At 36.1% G+C, this 21,456-nt stretch overlaps 1 protein-coding gene across 1 annotated transcript in view; it reads left to right on the forward strand.

Annotated features, from left to right (window-relative positions):
• The window catches only part of EFCAB5 (EF-hand calcium binding domain 5), a 115,161-nt gene that overhangs the window by 45,448 nt on the left and 48,257 nt on the right, over positions 1-21,456 (forward strand). The window contains exons 8-9 of the mRNA XM_037070042.1: positions 2,290-2,360; positions 18,418-18,573. Of these exons, the coding sequence (XP_036925937.1) occupies positions 2,290-2,360; positions 18,418-18,573 (227 nt within the window). The remainder of the gene's footprint in view (positions 1-2,289; positions 2,361-18,417; positions 18,574-21,456) is intronic.

Genomic DNA, 21,456 nt, shown 5'->3' on the forward strand with positions numbered 1-21,456 from the left:
CTCTTTATCCCCCCTCCACCCTGCCCACCCAACCTTCCAGCATCCTCTGCCTTAGTTCATGTCCATGGGTTGTATATATCAGTTCTTTGAGTCCTCTGTTTCCTATACCATTTTTTAATCTCTCCCCATCTATTTTATGCTTACTAATTATGCTTCTTCTTCCCTGTAACTTTTCTCTCCTAGTCCTCTCCCCACCCCCCACCCCCGAACTCCTTCTGTGTGATGTCCATTTCTCTGATTCTGTTCTTGTTCTGGTTGTTTGCTTAGTTTTTGTTTTCATCGGTTTTATTTTCTTTTAGGTTTATTTGTTAATAGTTGTGTTTGTTGTTATTTTATTGTTCATATTTTTATCTCCTTTTTCTTAGATAAGCCCCTTTAATGTTTCATATAATGAGGGCTTGGTGATGATGAACTCCTTTAACTTGACCTTATCTAAGAAGCACTTTATCTGCCCTTCCATTCTAAATGAAAGCTTTGCTGGATAGATTAATCTTGGATGTAGGTCCTTGCCTTTCATGACTTTGAATACTTCTTTCAAGCCCCTTCTTGCCTGTAAGGTTTCTTTTGAGAAATCAGCAGATAGCCTTATGGGAACTCCTTTGTAGGTAACTGTCTCCTTTTCTCTTGCTGCTTGTAGGATTTTCTCTTTGTCTTTAATCCTTGGTAACTTAATGATGTTGTGCCTTGGTGTGTTCCTCTTTGGGTCCAACTTTTTTGGGACTCTCTGGGCTTCCTGGGCTTCCTGGAAGTCTATTTTCTTCACCACAATGAGGAAATTCTCCTTCATTATTTGTTCAAATAAGTTTTCAATTTCTTGCTTTCATTCTCCTTCTATCACGCCTATGATTCAGATACTGCAACATTTAAAGTTGTCCCAGAGGTTCCTAACCCTCCCCTCATTTTTTTGAACTCTTGTTTCTTCATTTTTTTTCTAGTTGAATGTTTATTTCTTCCTTTTGTTCCAAACCATTGCTTTGAATCATGGTTTCCTTCTTGTCACTGTTGGTTCCCTGAATATTTTGCTTTATTTCATTTTGGGTATCTTTCATTTGTTTTTTTATTTTTCAACCAAACTCAATCAGTTCTGTGAGAATTTTGGTTACCAATGCTTTAAAATCTCCATCAGTTAGGTTGGTGATCTCCTCATCGCTTAGTTCTGAGGTTTTGCTGTGTTCTTTCATTTGGGCCATATTTCCTTGTCTTGGCACAGCTGATAAGTTGTAAGGAGCGGGGCCTTAGGTATTCACCCTGGAAGGGCAACCCTCCTTGCTGTGCATCCTGTGGGGGAGGGGCCAGAGAGGGAATAATGCAGCTCACCTGCTCTTCTCTAGTGCACTTTCCAACAGACTCTCATGTCAGACTGGGAGTTTCTCCCGCCGTGGCAGCCCCAGCCATAGCCCAGAGTCAGTTCTGAGTCTCAGTTTCCCCCTTAAGTCAGTCCCTCCCACACAGCTCCGCCAAGCTCAGCAGTCAGCCCTGCCTCTCAGCTGCCTCCTCGAGGTTTTCCTGAGTAGGCCCGCGCAGTCCACCTTACAAGTCTGGTTGTTCTGGTTGATTTTTGTTTTCATTTCTTGGTTGTCAGAGTTCCATGCAGTTTGATTTTCTGACACTTCTGGTTGTTTATTGATTTTAGATTGATTGTTATCCTCCTTTTGGTTGTGTGAGGAAGTGAAGGGTTTCTACCTACGCCTCCATCTTGGCCGGAACTCCCCTGGTTGTTCTTTTCTTTATACCTTAAGTGCTGTTTGCCAGAGTTTACTTTTCGGCTCTGTCATCACTTTACACACTACATGTACTCCTAACTTTACTCCTAACTTTTCTTATTCAAACCCATGGCTTCAGCTGACTCATCCATATTTTCATCCCAAACCTTCTCCCTGGGCTCCAGATTCTGCTTCAAAAGATCTATAAGATGAGTGGTTAAGTAAAAAAAAACAAGTTGCAGATCAATATGATCACATTTATATACAGAAAAACAAAGGAAATGTGTGTGTAGTCTTTTATACTATTGATGTGTATATTTGTTTTTGTTTTATTTCAACCTGGTCATTAAAGAGGTAGGCACTTCTTTTCAGTGTTTGGGTTGTTTGGTTAAATAAAAAACAGGAACAATGATAATTTTGTAGTGATCAGAATGTTACCCAACTATATATCATTTTCTTTATTGTAAATACTGACGGACATTAAGAAGCACTTTTATGTTGGTCTTTTAAAGCACTATAATATGAATATAAAACATGAATGTATTACAACCACACTAACTAGCAAATAACTTTATTCTATAATTAGGATCAAGTTTCAAACGGTTGAATATTGCTGACTCAATGGAACAAAGACTGAGCAAAACGGAATTTACAGAAGTAAGAGGTTATATTATTCATTTTTGACTCAAATTATTTTGCCAATTTCAGTTGTCTTTTGGGGGATGTCACATATACAGAAACTTAGAATTAAATTAAATAAAAGAACAATAACTTATTTTATCAATTCTAAAATGTACACTTTGAAATATTTTAAGGCCTCTAAAATTAGGTTACATCTTATAGTCAAAGATATCTTAGAATTTCTTCCAATCAGTGGCACTCATGATGTAAAAGTCTGAAAAATTTCCACTGACACCTTCAGGTAAGATCAAGAAGAACCAGCCTCTAGTATTCAGTGAAATCTGGTAATACAAATAATAACGAGATCTAAAACTTACCTATGGGCCAGGTACTGTCCTAAGCTATCCATACAGTGTGGGGCAAAAGCAGGTTTACAGGTGTGAGTATGCAAAAGATAGAGTTTTTTTGTATTACTATTGATTAATTATTGCATTATTTTCCTTATGAAAAACTGTAAATCTATTTTTGCCATATCATGTATATTAACTCAGATAATTCTCTCAGAAATCCTTACCCCTAATTTCATGGATGACTGTACTGAAGTGCAAAAAGGTTAAGTAACTTGCACAAGTTCTGAGAGCTCGTGGAGTTGGAGAAATATGCATTTCAGCAGTTTGGTTTCAAAGTCTCATAATACTGCATCTGAGAAAGTATGATTCTATTGTAATGGAATAAGCAAAAGAAGCAATTTCATGGTACCAGAGTCCTAAATCTTCTATAGCCTGTTTTTATTTTTTTTTTCATTTCTTTCTGCTAATTCCCCATGTTTTTCTCTGAGTTCCAGAGTCATGGTGACTTTCTCCTTCTGCTCTCCTACACCCTCGCTTCGTTGAAGGTGATGACTATGTGCTACACACAGTTACAGGGTTCTATGTGAAGGATTTCTGAAATCTTTCTTGAAATGCTTACCACATAGATAAGAGTTTGGCAATCCTTTCTTAGTTATATCCTGTGTTTTCTTACATTCTGTATTTCTTCTGTGTTTTCCTACATTCTGTATTCGTTCGTTTGGTACCCATTAGTCACAGGGCCAACGTTGTTCATATCTTCCCCCTGATTTGGAGTCCATACTCCAAACCACCACCTTATCTAAATCAGACTCACCAAGCCAATATTTTTCAAGGTTTCACAATTGTTTAAAAAAATTTAAAGGTGTTTTCTAACTCACAGAAATTTTTTGTTAAATTTTTTAAAGATTTTTATTCATTTATCTTTAGAGGGGAAGGAAAGGAGAAAGGAAGAGAAATATCAATGTATGGTTGCCTCTTGTGTGTCCCTTGCTGGGAACTGGCCTGCAAATCAGGCATGTGTCCTGACGGGGAATCGTACCTCAATCCCTTAGTTCGCAGGCCTGCACTTAATCCACTGAGCTACACCAGCCAGGGCTTTTGTTAATTTTTATGTAAAGAAATCTATTGATTTTTTGAGGTCTTTCCCACTTTTCCTATGCTTAGAAGCTTTTTTCCTTCCCAAGATAGTTAAATATCCAACCACTTTTTTCTAGCTCTTTTTATTTTTTTAATTAATTAGAAAATTATTTTGATAAATAATTAAGGGAGAATCTAACTTTATTTTTCCCCTAAAATGACTAACCAAATATACCACTCTATTTATTGAAAAACCTTTCTTTTACATGTAGTTAATTTTCATCATTCTTTTCTTCTTTCCAATGGAAAAAAAGTAGAATATTTTACAAAATTTGAATTACTAAAATTTTTTAGCACATATGTAAATTCAATTTTGCCAGAAAGAAGAGTATTCTCTATGATATGAATTTCCTCAAGAATGTGTGTTTTTTTAAGATTTTGTTTATTTATTTTTAGAGATGGGAAGGGAGGGAGAAGGACAGGGAGAGAAACTTCAATGTGTGGTTGCCTCTCACGTGCCCACTGCTGGGGATCTGGCCCGCAACCCAGGCATGTGCCCAAGACTGGGACTAGACCTGGCAACCCTTTGGTTTGCAGGCCAGCACTCAATTCACTGAGCCACACCAGCCAGGGAAAGAATGTGTGTGTTTTAATGCACGAATTATTCTGTTGGTATCAGATAAATCAAAATCAGAAGGATAGAAAAGAGGCTTTCCTTTTTAAAAAAAACTCAGCTGCAAATAACGTATAACAATTTCCAGTAAAAATCTTTTCAATCTTTCCCTGGTAAATTACCTGGAATTGGTGAGAAAATCCTGGTTCCACATGGTCTCTTGTTACCTTACCTGCTGTTGACAAAGCCATCATCTGTTCATTGTCTTTTCATATTTCTTAAGAAAGGCAATTCAATTTACCAGACCGCATTGAAAAGATTAATTATGGTATGACTTCTCAACCCTGTTCAATTGAGAACAAGTGTATTTCAGAGCTCCTATCCCAGCTATAAATGCAAAAATAACATCATTGGAGTAAATTTTTTTAAGTTAAGAGAATTATTACCAGAGTAATGTTCTAAAAATGAACTCTTAGTTTTCCCAATTTGCAGCAAGAGGGGGATCTTCTCTAGCAATGTCATGTTAAAATGTAACTTCTTCAGTTCTTTCATGTGATTGGAGACCTTTTCATATTTCCCATTTCCTCAGTACTAAGATGAAAATTTTCTTTTTGCACTTCTAAAATCAAAATACATCTTATAGGTGATGAGGATGTCTATGGCCTGGGTGATGGTGAGTTCATGGGTTTACACTTATTTCCAAACCCTTGAATTGTGTGTGTTAAATGTGTACAGATTTTTACATGTCCACCATATCTGAATAAAGTATTTTTTTAAAAAGATGAGTCTTACAATCAATGTATACATTTAATGAAATAATATTTTCTTCTCTTTTCCAATCCCCAAAATCTGTCCTTACTGTCTGTCTTATGATTGGTGATTTTTGATAATTGAAAAAAATGCTATTTGTACTTTATAGGTAAAGCACCTAATATAACATAACAAAAAATGAAATTAGGAGAATTATTGAAGGAATACATGATAATGAAAATGAGCAGTCATACAAAACTGAGCAGATTTCAAAATTAAAAATAATTTAATGGAACCAAGACTTTCATATATTTATAAGTGTTATGGTTTTATACTTGTAAAATTTAAAATTAATAAAGATGATAGGACACTTTTAAATCTGAGTTTATAGAAAATTGTAATAGAATATATAAATACATTAGAAATATAAAGTAAATGGGCCCTGGCTGGTGTAGCTCAGTGGATTGAGCATGGGCCTGAGAACCGAAGAATCACGGTTCAATTCCCAGTCAGGGCACATGCCTGAGTTGCAGGCCAGTTCCAAGCAGGGGATGCACAAGAGGCAACCATACATTGATATTTTTCTCCCTCTTTCCTTCCCTTCCCCTCTAAAGATAAATAAATAAAATCTTTAAAAAACACTTAAAAATTTTTAAAAATACATATAAAGTAAATGAACAAAAAATCCACAATAATTGTGGCAACATTAAAGCTTTTTTGATAACAGCTCTATTGAGAAATAATTCACAAACTACTTATTTTTCTATGGCTGTTGTAAAAAATATCCATGAATTTGGTGCCTTAAAAAATCAGAAATGCATTCTCTTGCAGTTCTGAGGAGCCAGAAGTCCAAAATAATTACCACTGGGCCAAAATCCAGGTGTTAGTGGGGCTGCACTCACTCCAGAAGGTATAGTGGAGAATCGCCCTTTCCTGCCTCTGCTGGCTGCTTGTATTCCTTGACTTATGGCCACATCACCCATCTCGGCCTCTGTGGTCACAAGGCCTCCTCTTTTGTGTGAGAAATTCCCCTTTACAGGGGCACGTATGGTTGCATTTACAGCCCAACCAGGTAATCCAGGATAATTTCCTCATCCCAAATGGCTTACCTCAGCAATTTTCAACTGCTGTGCCACAGCTCAAGAGGCACAGAAAAAACTCAGCTGGCACAAAACTCAAGAGGCACACTGGTGTGCTGCAAGAATTTTTAAAACATGCAATACCTGACTATTTAAGTCAGGGGCATTGACCTCTTTTCCCTTAGATTGTCAAATTTAAAAAATGACAACAGCTAATACAACAATAGCCATCTGGGTGGAAGGAATCAAAATTAAACCTATTTCTTTTTGTCAGATTGGCAAAAAAATACATTTTGGGGTGTGCCACAAAATTTTAGTAATTAGTTAATGAGAAAGGTTGAAAAATTGCTGTCTGAACTCAATCACAGCTACAAAGACTCTATTCGCATGTATGGTAATATTTATAGGTTCCAGGGATTAGGATCTGGTATCTTTGAGGGTCATTATTCAACCTTCTACCCATACCTTACACTCACCCATTTAAAGTATATAACACAATGGTTTTTAGTATACTTACAGAATTGTATAACCATTAAAACTATCCATTCTGGAGCATTTTCATCCACCCAAAAAGAAAACCCATACCTACTAACAGTCATTTCCCATTTCCCTCCTAACCTCCAGGCAAGGCAACCACTAATCTACTTCCTGTCTCTTACAGCTTTACCTATTCTGGAAATTTCAAATAAATGATATCATAAAATATGTGGTCTTTTGTTATTGGTTTATTTTATTTAGCATAATGTTGTCAAGTTTCATCCATGTTTTAGCATGTATCAATACTTCATTTTCTTTCATGGCTGAATAATATTCCTGCGTGTAGACATATCACATCTTATTTATCCAGCCATCAATTGATGGACATTTGGGTTGTTTTTACTTTTTGACTATTGTGAATATGAACATTTATACATATTTAAGTTTTTGTGAATGAAAGTTCCAATTGCTCCACATCCTTGGCAATACTTGTTATTTTCTGTCTTTTTTGTTTTGCTTTTAAATTATAGCCATTTCTATGGGTATGAAGTAGTAGTCCACTGTGGTTTTGAAAGTCATCTCCCTGATGGTGAAATTGATATTCAGCATATTAATATGTGTGTATCTTCCTTGAAAAAAGGCTTATTTAGACCTTTTGACCATTTTTAAATTGGGTTGCTTGTCTTTTATTATGGAATTATGGGTACTTGATGTATTCTAGATATAATCCATTGTCAAATATATAATTTGTAACTATTATCTTCTTTTTATGTGAGTTATCTTATCACTTTCTTGATGGTATCTTTTGAAGCACAAAAGTTTTAAAGTTTGATGAAGTCCTCTTTATCTAACTTTGCTGTTTTGTTGCTTTTGCTTTTGGTATCATATCTAAGAAACCACTGCCTAATTCGAGGTCATAAAGATATATATTTAAGTTTCATAGTTTTAATTCTTACATACATGTCTATTTAAGTCTTTTATCCATTTTTTAGTTCATTTTTGTATATGGCATGAAATAGTAAAGCTTTAAAAAATATTTGATATGTCAAAATGACAAAAAATAAATAAGGATATAAAAAACCTATGTTATCAGTAAGACATTATATAAGTGTATGTTGAACTTCAATCCCTACAGTAACTCTATTCTGTGTCCCAGTTTTCATGGAATATTGGTAAAACTTTATTGTAAATAGACCACCAAGAAAACCATGTAAGTTCTAAAAACTAGAAATCTGACATGTTAGATTCTCTTGTTATGTAATGAAAGTGGAAAATAATAAAATTTAAAATTACTTAAACTCAACCTTTTGGTCATTTAAAAATACTCTAATAATTTTGGGGTTAAAATTTGCAACTAATTTTATGAAGTGCTACTAAATGTTTACTCAGAAAAGAAATTGCAGTCCTAAATCTTTTAAAAATGGTGGAGTGGGGAATTTTAAAAACAGATAAATATAAAAATAGAATAACTGCATAATTATATATTCCCATGCCCTAGAATTAATTTTTGTTAAAACTTTAGCATATTTTCTCAGAAAAATTATTCAATTTTGTATAAATTATGAACAAAAAATAAATTTAAACAACATGAAATTATGAAGATGGGTATTTTCAAATCATGATTAAATTTATTACCCAGAAATGATCATTGTCACCCTTAGGTGAACATCATTTTAAACAACTTTATATACTTTGTCTCAACAGGTAAATGGGTATATGGTATTGCAGATGATCATAAATTCTGTTATAAAATTTAATTCCTTAAAACATTTTATTTTACTTGATTCTAGCAGAAGAAAGAGAAATTGAAACAAAATTAAGGAAATTGTTGAAATTGAACCTATCTTCAAAAAAGTTACTCTAAAATATTTCTAAGAAAAGACCATAGGATGAACAGCCGAAAGGTGGCAATCATTATTTTTTAATCTCATAGATCAATTATAGAAATAACATTTGATAACCTATTATAAAAGGTGAAGGTATTTAATATTTTTCCATCTTTTTCTATCCTTTTTTCTTATATTTCCAATGTTAATTATTTATTTTGTAATTTTAATTTTATCCATATTTATACCATGCATTTTCTTTTCTGCAATTTCTATAATTCCCATAGTTGCTTAATCTTAGTGTAATATTTAAATGGATTTGAGGTTCACTTTCTGACCTTTTACAATGACTTTGCTATTCCTAGGTTATTTATCTTGATTCATCTCTTAATTGGCTGAATTTATTGTAAAGTAGTTTTTTAGGAAGGTCACATGGATGCTATATATCCTGAGTACTTTAATGTTGAAAATGTCTGCAGATTGCCTCTAAAATTATACCTTAGATGAGTCACATTTTCTTTTTACTCCAAAACAATATAGACATTGTTTTTTTAAAGATTTTATTTATTTATCTTTAGAGGGGAAGAGAAGGAGAGGGGAATAGAATATCAATGTATGGTTGCCTCTCATGCATCCCCTGCTGAGAACTGGCCTGCAACCCAGGCATGTGCCCTGACTGGGAATTGAACAGCGGTTGTTTGGTCCACAGGCCCGCACTCAATACATTGAGCTACACCAGCCAGGGAAGACATTGTTTTCTGATATTGCATGTTGTAAAGTATGATGTTAGTTTTACTTTTTTTCTCCATTCATTTTATTTAATTCAACAAATAAGTACATATACACATCACATATGAATACATATATTTGTATATCCACATAAAATATTTGTATATATGTGTATGTGTATACATGTATGTATATCTATACAGTTAAAGGAGAAAATGGGTAATATATACCTAATAATACTTGATACAAATTCATTAGCATTCAACATAATTCTTTTGTGGATATCTATTTATCTCTCTTTCTATAATTTTGTTTTAATGAATAAGTTGGGCTATTATCATTCATTTTCCTGGCATTTCCCAACTGCTCTTCCTGAAACTACACAGCACATATCCAGGTACTTAGTTTTTACTTTATTTTTATTATTGACACTATTACAAATGTCTCCATTTTCCCCCCTCAGGTACTTTTTTTATAGAGAAGAGCTGTTAGTTACATTAATTAGAAGCCAAGAAAATACTTCTTGTACAGAAATATTTATTGAAAGTATTCATTATCTAATCAATAAATCACTGAGCCATCTTATATGGCCATATGTCATAGAAGTAGTCATTGAAACACTTGCTTTTAAAGAGATTTGTTTTAAGGCTATTTTGTCAGAACTCATTTAATGAAACTGGAAGAAAATGAAATAAATATCAGGCTTAAAGTCAAGATATTACAAGTGCCACCCAGTGGAGAAAATACACCATGCAATTGTCCCCTGATGGTTTGCAATGATCATTGTAATTAACAGTCAGGATGGAGCGTAGTTGGAGAAAATGGACTCAATGAGTAGTTATTAAGGTAGAGAAACAAATGGGAGACTGGTCATAGAAGACCCCATAGGAATTTTCTGAGCATGTCTGTTTTCTGATGGATAAATGAATAGGTAATAATGTTTTTGTTGACTATACCTTATCTCTCACTGTTCATCTGTTTTATTTTAGTAAATGAAGACCTAAAGTAACTATTTTAGAATATTTACTTCTAGTCTCTTGGTTAGTAAATATATACTGAATATTTACTCTCTGTGCTAAGAGAGATGTCAAAATTAGAAGTTGTAGTTCTTACTCTTAAGGACCAAATCATGCATTTTTATTTGGGAATGTGCCTGAGGGCATATGCAGGCATTTACGTCCATGTATGCATGTTGGTACACCCATGTTTACATACACATGCTAGATGGAACTGGAGTGGGATCTTGGAAATGGAAAGATCAAAATACAAGCAAGTTAGGAACACACACAATGAAAAGGCAAGTACAAAGCAATGAACAGGTGTAAAACATTATAAATTATTATATTCATTGATGCCAAGGGATGCATAGTGAAAGAAAAATGAGATATTGGTGAGGCAGGTTTTAAGTAGGAAACTCATCTGGTGGTCCTGAATTTTACATTTCTTCTACCTGCCATAACATGTATCTCCTTACTTTAAAAGGAACCTTCAGATCAATGCTTTAAACATTTATGTAATGACAGTAACAATATAAAATATATAATATATTGGTTTCTGTGAGATTTTTTGTTTTGTTTTGTAAGTTGAATATTTAGGCATGTAAGAAATACATTTTGGGAGAGTGTCAGGCTTGTTTTAAATTCTCAGAACACTCTGGTTCCCAAAAGACAACACATTCCAGAACACAAAACTTCCCATCTATATCATTTAATACTGGTATCGAGTTATTCAAATAGATATTGTGCCCTCTATTGAAGTTCAAAAAGGAACAGAAGTCTTAATCCTTAGATTTCAGTGGGCTCCCAATACGAAACTATCTGCATTGTCTTGTGTTCAAGCAGAAAGAAGCAGGCACTGATAAGCCAAGGAGTCCTGAAATTCCCAACTTTCAATCTTACAGACAATCTACCTTTTTTTTAACGAATTCTTTTTTAAAAAAGATTTTTATTTATTTATCTTTAGAGGGGAAGGGAAGGAGAGAGGGAGAGAAATATCAATGTATGGTTGCCTCTCATGTGTCCCCTGATGGGAACTGGCCTGCAACCTAGGCATGTGCCCTGACTGGGAATTGAACCAAGAATCCTTGGTTCGCAGGCCCGTGCTCAATCCACTGAGCTACACCAGCCAGGAGGATCTACCTTTTAATTTCACTATCTGATTGATTAATTTACCAACAGAAGATCATTTCAAGTATAATTATTTTATCTAAACACCATTAGTGTGGTTATACAAAATTTAGTTAACTTTTTAAGTTGGAAGATGCTTTTTTTAATGTTCTTGACTTTTTGAGCTCTACAGATTCCCTTTGTTTTTACGAAGAATTTCCTAATAATTTGCTGCAAGAAAAGTCTGAGAGATAAGCATGTCTAAACTTTTGTTGGTACATCTTAAGGCAAAGGTTACCTTAAGTTGTTGTTGTTTAATCCTCACCGAGGATATGTTTATTGATTGAGAGAGAGAGAGAGAGGGAAACCTCAATTGGTTGCCTCCTATAGGCACCCCATTGGGGCCCAAACCTGCAACCTTTTGGTGTACAAGACAATGATCCAACCAATTGAGCCACCTGGCCAGGGCTACCTCGGATTGTTAAAGCACTCATAATTTTTTAATTGACAGTCCCACAAATGGCTGTATGCCCCTCTCCAAAAAAAAAAAAGTTTCTATAACTTGATTGATTGTTTGGAACTTGGAACCCATTTTCAAAAAAGAAGCAATATTTTATGGAGTGTTTGGGGTCCTTTGTTTCAATGTACCTGAAATAAAATTTTTAATAAGAGTGACTATTTCTGTGGGGAAAATGCTACTTGAAGAAGAGGGAATCACCATGCACTACCAGGGAAAAGAAATTTTTTTTCTCTCTAAACCATTGGTGTTGACTACATACAAGACTTGCAGTGTGACAAGGGTTCATGGAATGAGGGGTAAGAATGGCCTAAGGTCGAGGAGAGCCTCCAAAGACCCCCAGGTTGAGGGAGGCTGATGTCTTATCGAGGCAGATCCTCTTCCCTCACACTTGGGGGCTCCAGAAACTCCACACTTTTTTTCCCACTGATACTGTCAGTTTGCTCTAGACTTGGTTATATTCTTTCCTGATGTGGTTTCACATTTAGTCCCCTCAACTCTTGCCTCCAAAGTAATACAAAGTATAGCTCTCTCAGATAAGAGTGAATCCTTTTAAAGGGCTATTCTCTAGGGGAGTGTGACCACCTCAGTTCTGCTCATTCTAGGTACTAGAATATTGACTCAGTTATCTATAACAAGCATTTAGATGTTTTTTTTTGTTTTGTGATTACATAAATACAACAAATGGATTGAGAATGGGTGAATACGTATCATAGAATAAAACTCTCTCATATAGTTTGCTTTATGTGTAGTTGTCTCAGTGGGATGATGATGGGAAAGGTGCCGCCATGCTGCAGACACAGTTAAAGGGTGTCAAGTTTCTTTTATGGCAAAGAATAGAGATAATTACAGAGATAATTTGCTATATAAAGCAGGGTACAACACAGCATGTTTCCAAACAGATATTCCCCTAAGTTCCCCACAGAAATGAGACCATTGGAATGGATCAAGGTATAGGGTTTCAAACCACCCTGGTTTGCCTGGGACTGAGGGGTTTCTCAGAACATGGGACTTCCAGTACTAAAACCAGGAAAGCCCCAGGCAAAGTGAGGCAGTTGGTCACCCGAGGTGAGGAGTTCTCTTTGCTTTGACCTTATCTCCCACCCAATCAGCGTGGTAACTCTGGCCGTGGTAACTCTGGCCGAACATCTACCTGCTGACCAAGGACAAATGAAAACAATCCGATACCTTCCTGTTTCCTGTGGAACTGGGTAAAGCGAGGGTCAGTTTCCCTAGAGCATCATCCTTTAGGAGGCCTGGGCTTCAAGCAGGATGAGGTTATATAATGAACTTAATTAAGAATAATTACATGCAAAAACAACAAATACTGTGCAGTGGAATTTAGATATTACCTTTTGATTGTGCCATACTGAGGAATTAGTATATCCCTGGGCCAGGAGTGAATAAGGGCCATGCCTTCACCTGGAGTCTCTTCTTTGAGACTCAGTTCTTGCTCCACAGCGGTCTGCTTCGAGTGGTCACTTCCTTAGGCTCAGTTGTTTTTAATCAATTGCACAGTCTGAGGCCTTCAAACCTACATGGCTCAAAGTTTAAATTTTAAATAGAGAGGCTTCAAAAAAATAAAAACAAAAAATAAAATTGAAATGTTTTAAAATAAATAAAGAGGTTTCATCAACTGTGCCAAAAAATTGTGTCTTTCCTTTAACATATTCTACCCTTTGCATTTTTTCCAAAATAGAATGAATCTGAGTGGTTTACTATTCTGTCATTTGCAATTTTGTATTATATAATTAGAGTTTGTTGTGTTGTGCTCATTTTGTTTTTCATGTGCTTTAATTTGTGTCACAGAAGAACAGAAGAAGGAAGAATGGTGGCTTTGGGGGAGATGGAGGCAGCCCCAATGTGCTGTGAAACTCCATGAGGAAATCCCGGGAGGGGGGGGAATGACGAAATTTTAAGCCAAGGAAATGGGAGGGCCCATGGCAAACTATCCTCTAAGTTGGTGTGTATCTTTGCAGGTGGTCTTCCACTGTAAGAAATACATAAATTTCAGGGGCTGCCTGATGAGCAATTCTGGGTTATTTGTATTGATACTAGTTTGCTAGGGCTGCCATAATAAAACACCATAGACTAGGTGACTTAAACATCAGCAATTTAATTTTTCACAGTCCCAGAGGTCAGAAGTCCAAGACGAGATATTGGCAGGGTTGATTTCTTCTGAGAGCTTTTTTCCTTGGCTTGTAGATGGCCTTCTTCTCCCTGTGCCTTCACGTAGCCTTCCCTTTGTACACATCTGTGTCCAAAGTTCCTCCTCTTACAAGGACACAAGTCATACCAGCTTAGAGCTCAACCTAATGACCTCATTTGAACTTAATTACGTCTTTAAAGACCCTACCTCAAAAATACAGTCACATTCTGTATTTAGGTTCTAGGGATTAGGTTGTCAACCTCTAGGGATTAGGTTGTCTAGGGATTAGATCATCCCAGTATGAATTTCGGGGGAACTCAGCCCATAACCTTGCCTAAGCTACCTTTTGCCAATAGGGGTAAAATTGTGTGTTTCAGTCTGTTTCTATTATTATTGGATATTCAAGGAGACCTTGGTTCAATTTATTTGTTAAGCAAAAATTTTAAAAGCAGAAGAATTACAGTATATTTCTGCTTTGTTGAGTATGTAATTAGCATTAATTGTTTTTAAAAAGTTCCCTCTCTGAGTTATGAAAGTTAATCTTCTGCCCAAATGCTATATGAACATATCACTTCTTCAATGATAGATAGCAAATCTAATCTACATCTTGAATATTTCAATATCCTTAAAAACCTGTTTGCAGATATTCCTGAAAATGTTATTTACTACCAGGGCTTACAAATGCAGTTTGAAAGTTAATGCCTAAGATAATGTCCAAACATAGTTTTTTTCCTAGAGCTCTTATATCACCTACTTCACCAACTCTCCAGTATATCTACAATTAAACTGAGGATCTATGACTGTTAATTGGTTTATTCCTTTGAAAGTATATGAAAACAAAAGCTATCAAGTGTTTTCANTAATGCCTAAGATAATGTCCAAACATAGTTTTTTTCCTAGAGCTCTTATATCACCTACTTCACCAACTCTCCAGTATATCTACAATTAAACTGAGTATGAATCCCAATGGCCTAGAGCTGTCGAATCTAATAATACCTACCAAGCTATTAAATGTGGCATTTATCATATTCTCAATACTTTGGTTTTCAAATTAGAAAGGAAACACCCCCCAAATTCACTACATTGGAACCCAGCACATAGAGACAACTTAATTAAGTATAGTTCAAATGTTTAACAGCTCACAGAGCTATTAAACTGAAGGATATCAGTTGTTAATTACATTCTCAGTTTAAGCAATCATTTCAGGATCTATGACTGTTAATTGGTTTATTCCTTTGAAAGTATATGAAAACACAAAAGCTATCAAGTGTTTTCACTTTTTCTGTTTTCACAAGAAACACTGGCAAACTGCTATAATTGTTTTATTTGGATTTTGATTTGTAGGTGAGTTGACAACCGGTAGTCTTCATGTCATATAGGCCACACTTACAGAACATGCCCATTCAGAAAACTGAGGGACAATAAACCCAGAACGTTGCACTGTCTCCTGCTATAATAGCATTCCCACAGCCCAAAAACTTGTATGGCTTTGAGGTCAATTCCCAAAACCTTAATACAAAACAGGATGATCTTTTTCATGAATCAGTCATTTTTTTACAGCGTTAGGAGTTTGAACCACAATATTGCCAGAAAATGTCAACTATTCAATAGTTCTACATTAGTAACTTAGAAAAATATCTGCTATTCAGGTAAAAATTGATTAAGGATCAAATGACAGAATCGTAGGATACTGGAATAATCTGGACCAGTGGCCCCAGAACATCTGGTTTAATAGTTCTCAAACTTCATTTTAAAGATCATCTAGAGATCATCCAGGTAGCTTTGAAAAATATAGATTCTTCTGTATTCCACTCCCAGAGTTTCTGATCCAGTAAGTCTGGAGTAGGATTCCAGAATTTGCATTTCTACAACCCCTCAAGTGATGTGGTCATGAGACCACACTTTAAGAGCCACAGATCATCTCATTGTTTGGGTTTTTTTTTTTTCTTCTTCTAAATATGTAAGTCACCTGAGAGGACTTTATCCTGTAAAGAAAACTTTCTTGGTCAATTTTTTTTTTTGCCTAGCTCCAAAGGAAATAAGACCAATGCCTACAGATAACTTCTTACATGAAATACCTATGCCCTGTAAACACAGTATCCTCTCCATAACCTAAAGAGATAACTGCTATAATACCCATTTCACAAATGAGGAAACTGGGAAGTTCAGTGACTCACCCAAGGTAACTCAGCCAGTAGATATGGGAACTCGGATTTGAACCTAGACAAATTCCAAATGTGAGTTTTTAATATTATACCATTCTGCTTCCTAAGGTAATAGATAAGACCTTAACTGTGCTCATTGGTCCATTAAGAATAATTAGGTGGTTTAGGCAGCTAAGGAAACGAAATATTTAGAAAAGTTATTTTGTCCTCCTTTAATTTTCTTCTTTTGATTTCTAAGCCAGTTGAATAATGGTTTATGATTTATTAGCATGGATAAAAGCTTTATTTATCTCTTGCACAATATATCATGTATTTGCCTATATGACATGAATGAGGAAGTAAAATATCAACTATATCTTTCATTTCAAAAACTATGTCAGCACTGGTCTGTGTGGCTCAGTTGGTTAGAGCTTCATCCTGTAACTGAGAGTCCGTGTGTTTGATTCCTGGTAAAGGCACATACCTACATCGCAGGTTCGACCCCTGGTCCAGAGCATATGGGAGGCAACCGATGACGTTTCTCTCTCACATCCATGTTTCTCTCTCTCCCATCCTCTCTATCTAAAAGCAATGAAAAAATGTCCTTGGGTAGGGATAAATTATGTCAGTGAAATATACCAACAAAATGTTTTATTTTATTTTAACAAACTGTGTTAGTTACTGTTCTTTAATTTCAAGAAACAGAAAAAAATGAAATGTGCAGAAGCCAAGGGCAGAAATGTGGTCTGGCTTCAGGAAGGGACTAGAACAGAGACTTGAAAAATATCAAGACTCTTTTCTCTCTGCTTTCTGATTTATCTGTCTCTATGTACAGACTTTCTCTGCATCCTTAGTTCACATGGAGTGATCTGGCCAGCCACCAATTCTTAAGTTTACGTTTATAGATCCAGTCTCTCTCAGAGACTGACTAGCCATTCCCCACTCCTAATTCCCAATTTGCAGTGGAGAGAATCTAAATGGCTTTGTTTAGGTTAAGTATCCTCTCCTGATCCAATCATTTATGGCCAAGGGAGTAGGGTTATTCAGTAAAAATTTGGCTACCAGTATAAATTTGGTTATGGCAGTGCTTGGGGAAGAAGAGGAAATTATTGATGTGAATTGGGCTAAAAACTCAAGAGTAGTCCACTCAGAAGTTCTTCCAGTGTTGGATCCATTTTACTCTATCATGAGATATTATAGTCAGATGTAGATCAAGAATGTAATGTTTTTGACCTATCACATAAGCAAAAATCTGGAAGGCTGAAGAGAAATAGCCACTCATACATTAGTGATGGAAGCACAAAAGGGTACTAGCCTGATATGAAAACCTACCAAAATTACAGATGCATTTACCTTCTAAGCTAGCTATCACACATACAGGAATTTATTCAACAGAGATCAAGAAAAATGGCCCAGGGGCTTATGAGTTTGGAACAGCAGTGGTAGGAATATGATCCTTCAAGATAAAACAGCACGCATACTACATTTAGGCTGAGTCTATATCATCTCAAAATAAGTCAACCGTGGACGGGTTACCAGCACACCACATAATTGATCCTTTGACTTCTATATCTACATCACTTTCCACCTTGCTAAGAATGCACAGCATCTAAATGGAACATGATAAGAAAGGGGTATTTGTTCCTTGACTGGAAGTTTTTTACATTTTAAAAAAAGGAAGAAGAAGAAAAGAAAAAAGAAAAATAGCCCGGATCACAGATGTTTCAGACTCCACACTTTCAAAAGAAAAAGAAAATCATAGACAAAGTATACCTTATTGCAATATCAGAAGACAAAAAACAAACTAACAAACACCCCCCCACACACCTAAAATCCCCATCCTTTACACTCTAATAATTAAATGTAGCTAGTCTTGGAAAACAGATAGTTTTCTAGGCCATACGTCAAAAGAGAAATACTGCATTCAGCTTTTAGAGCTAATAATTTACAGTCCATGTTCTATGACTGCTGTTATTTCATACAGTAAGTTGAAAAGTCTGTCCTGTATAGTGCTGATGCAATCTAGAGGAAAATTGCTCCAAAAATACCTAGCCACCCTGGTGTATGGCGTTGGGGGCTGTATTGATCACCCCTCTCTGCTGTGAAGCCTGTAAGTTAGCACTAACTTGAAACGCTTTATCTGAGTGGCAAGCAATTGAGATAGGGGGCGGGGAGGGGATTTGCAGCCAATAAGTTAATGCACACAACCGAATCCTTGGGAAGTCCAAGTAAAGAGAATAGTTTCAAATCAATCATTTATCCTCTTTCTCTTTGCAGTACGTCTCGTCACAAATTGTGGATTTAAAAACTGAAATGTTTGAGGAACTCCTTAAGCACCTTTGCCACTGCGCTGATGAATTCAGGGAGGTCATAAAAATGGATATGCAGAGGCAGATGTTTGCTGAACTCTTCCTGCATTGTGACTGTGGGAAGGTAGGGTACGACCCTTAAAGCCATGCTTCCCGACTGTTTGTGCAAAGGACCGGTTTTAGGTTTATTGCTGATGGTGATATTTTTCATTTCCAATCTGCTGTGAGCTGATTACTGGGGCATGGGGCGGGGAGGAAAGGACATACAAAATACAAGTTTCATATTTTTATTATCAGGTTCAAATCTGATTTAGTATCTGTTACTTTCTCAAATTGCTATAAAATTTTCTAGATGCTATTCTCAATTTCTGTATATTTCTCACCACAGACTTTTACCAGCTTACAGGCCATACCTTGCATGGCACAGCATTTCACAGTATAACTTGTCTCTAAATCTGTGTCCCATTCTTGGGACAGATTGTTTTTGCTTACTCTCTTTTCTGGTGGCTTCCTATAGAAAAGAGCTACTGGAAATGGAAAGCTTACCACATCTTATTATGCTGCTTCTTAAAAAAACAAGAGAAGGCCCTGGCTGGTGTGGCTCAGTGAATTGAGTGTGGCCTGTGAACCAAACAACCACAGTTCGATTCCCAATCAGGGCACATGCCTGGGTTGCAGGCCAGTTCCCAGTGGGGGAAGCACAAGAGGCAACCATACATTGATATTTCTCTCCCTCTCTCCTTCCCTTCCCCTCTAAAGATAAATAGATAAATATATTAATCTTTAAAAAAACAAGAGAAGTTTTTATCAAAAATGTTTCTAAGAATGGTATTTGGGAGGATATTGGTATGCTAGGATACCAACTGGATTTCCAAAAATAGATACAAATTTTACTGAGATCTGTTTATGAACTTCATTTTTATCTCCATGCTCCCAAACAGACTGCAACAAAGAAACATAAATTAAAAGTAGGGTGAAAGAAGTAAAAAAGAAGAGAGAGGATAGTAAATAAAGCTGGGAATGAAGCCCAAAATGACATTATTAATGACCTAAATATTTGTTTTGAGATGTCTACGAGTTCGAATCTAAGCTTCCTAGCAGTGAATGTGAAAAGGGAAACATGGCCAAACATTTTATTGACAAAACTTACAGGATAAATACAGACTGGTGTTAAGAAGTACAGAAACTTGAGGGTCAAGGTCAAGATTTTCTCCCACAAGTACTCTCTAAAGAGACCCTATATGTTGAAGTGGACATAAAGGAAGTGAACATCCTTTGTCATAGGTGTATAATAAATGAAACAATGACTTTCTTAGGGAAGGTTCTTTTATATAACCACCTTAAGTAGAGGCAAATGATATCATACCTGACTGCAAGTCAGAAAAAACAATTCTTGAAGGAGCCAATATATTGCAGGCTAGGTTCTCAATGCCTGCTAAGTTGGCTTAAGTCAGGACTGTATTTTGTAAAATCTGACACGTTTATATGTCTTTCAGGCAATACTTCTTGAATTTTGGCTCTTTTAACAGAGCTTATTATAAATATTGGATGACATGGAGGTCAAGATTTTACTCTCTGGTAAATGCCTGCATATTAACTATACTTTGTTGGCCAATTTAATACCAATTCATATGCCATAACAAACACAGTGGGATAATATTTAGAGGAACTAACTGAGATTTACTTGTACTTTCTGCTTTTCTTCCCAGCATTCAAATAGAAGCTATGTTCTGATCACACAGGGAAGATAGATACAGTCTGTAATAAAGAAGTTAATTGAGTTTCAGAATATTTTTAACTAATAGCTGAGACTAGAGCTCAGAACCTATACTTTCACTCGAAAATCCTGGGATCCTGAGATAAAAAAAAATGAAGAACCACAGAGTAAGAGAGAGAGCAAAATGTGACATTAAAGCACCTTTACTATCCCTGGGAAATTGTGACCAGCTGATGTAAGGAGGATGTGAAGGAAATATGACTAGTGGTTAGAAGTTGTCTGGGTCCCTAAGTCAGAGTTAGTATCTGATCGCCCACCCCTGACCCTCAGTCAGGGTTGGAGATTGAAGGCAATATTATAAGATACTCTTAGAAATTCTAAGTAGGTTGAGGAGAAATTTAAGAACAGCAAGACTTATGCTTCTTTTCCTGGTTTTGGCTCAGAGACTGCAAGCTTCATAGAGAAGTCCTGAGTCCAACATGACACTGAGGAGGGTGGGTAACCACTGCAGAAGGAGGGGTCTAGGTAGGCAGGCCTGAGGTTAGTCCCACTCCTGTAGCTAGAAGAAAGGTGATGAGTATCCCCAAATACCTGTGTGTGAAGGGGAGTGGGCATGCAGAGGAGGCAGTAAAAGTTCTGGGTGTACCTCCAAGAAGACACGTGGGATTGGTACAAGAAGAACCATGGGCATAAACAACAAACACAAACAAAACCTCCAAATGACTCAGTGCAATGAACTCCACATGGTTAGAGTCAACAAGTATGGCTGGCACTGAACGAAATGCCCCTTTCTCTGGGATGGGACACCATGTAAGAAGTCCCCAAGGGAAACTGGTCAAAAGATATGAACACACAATGCGTGGAATCATTATCTATTCAACAGGTGAGAAAATACTTTAAAATAATAATACATATTACTGGTAAAGACAGAGGAAAGTATTTTTTCACTACTGCTGGTGAAAATTTAACACTTATAGTATCTTTGTAAATCAATATGGCTACATCTGTTTTTAATATTTTATTTATTTTTAGAGAGAAGGGAAGAGAGGGAGATAAACATTGATGTGTGAGAGATACATTGATCAGTTGCCTCTCATATGCCCCCAACTGGGGACCTGGCCCACAAACCAGGCATGAGCCCTGGCTGGAAATTGAACCAGCAACCTTTTGGTTAACAGACCAGCACTCAATCCACTGAGCCACACCAGCCAGGGCTGGATACACCTATTTAAATAAAAAATACATACATCCTTCAACCAAGTGACCCCACTCCTGAAATTTTTATTCCAA

This window comes from Sturnira hondurensis, unplaced genomic scaffold (genome assembly GCF_014824575.4).
Source record: "Sturnira hondurensis isolate 20B ecotype Veracruz unplaced genomic scaffold, ASM1482457v3 Scaffold0018728, whole genome shotgun sequence".
NCBI classification, from domain to species: domain Eukaryota; kingdom Metazoa; phylum Chordata; class Mammalia; order Chiroptera; family Phyllostomidae; genus Sturnira; species Sturnira hondurensis.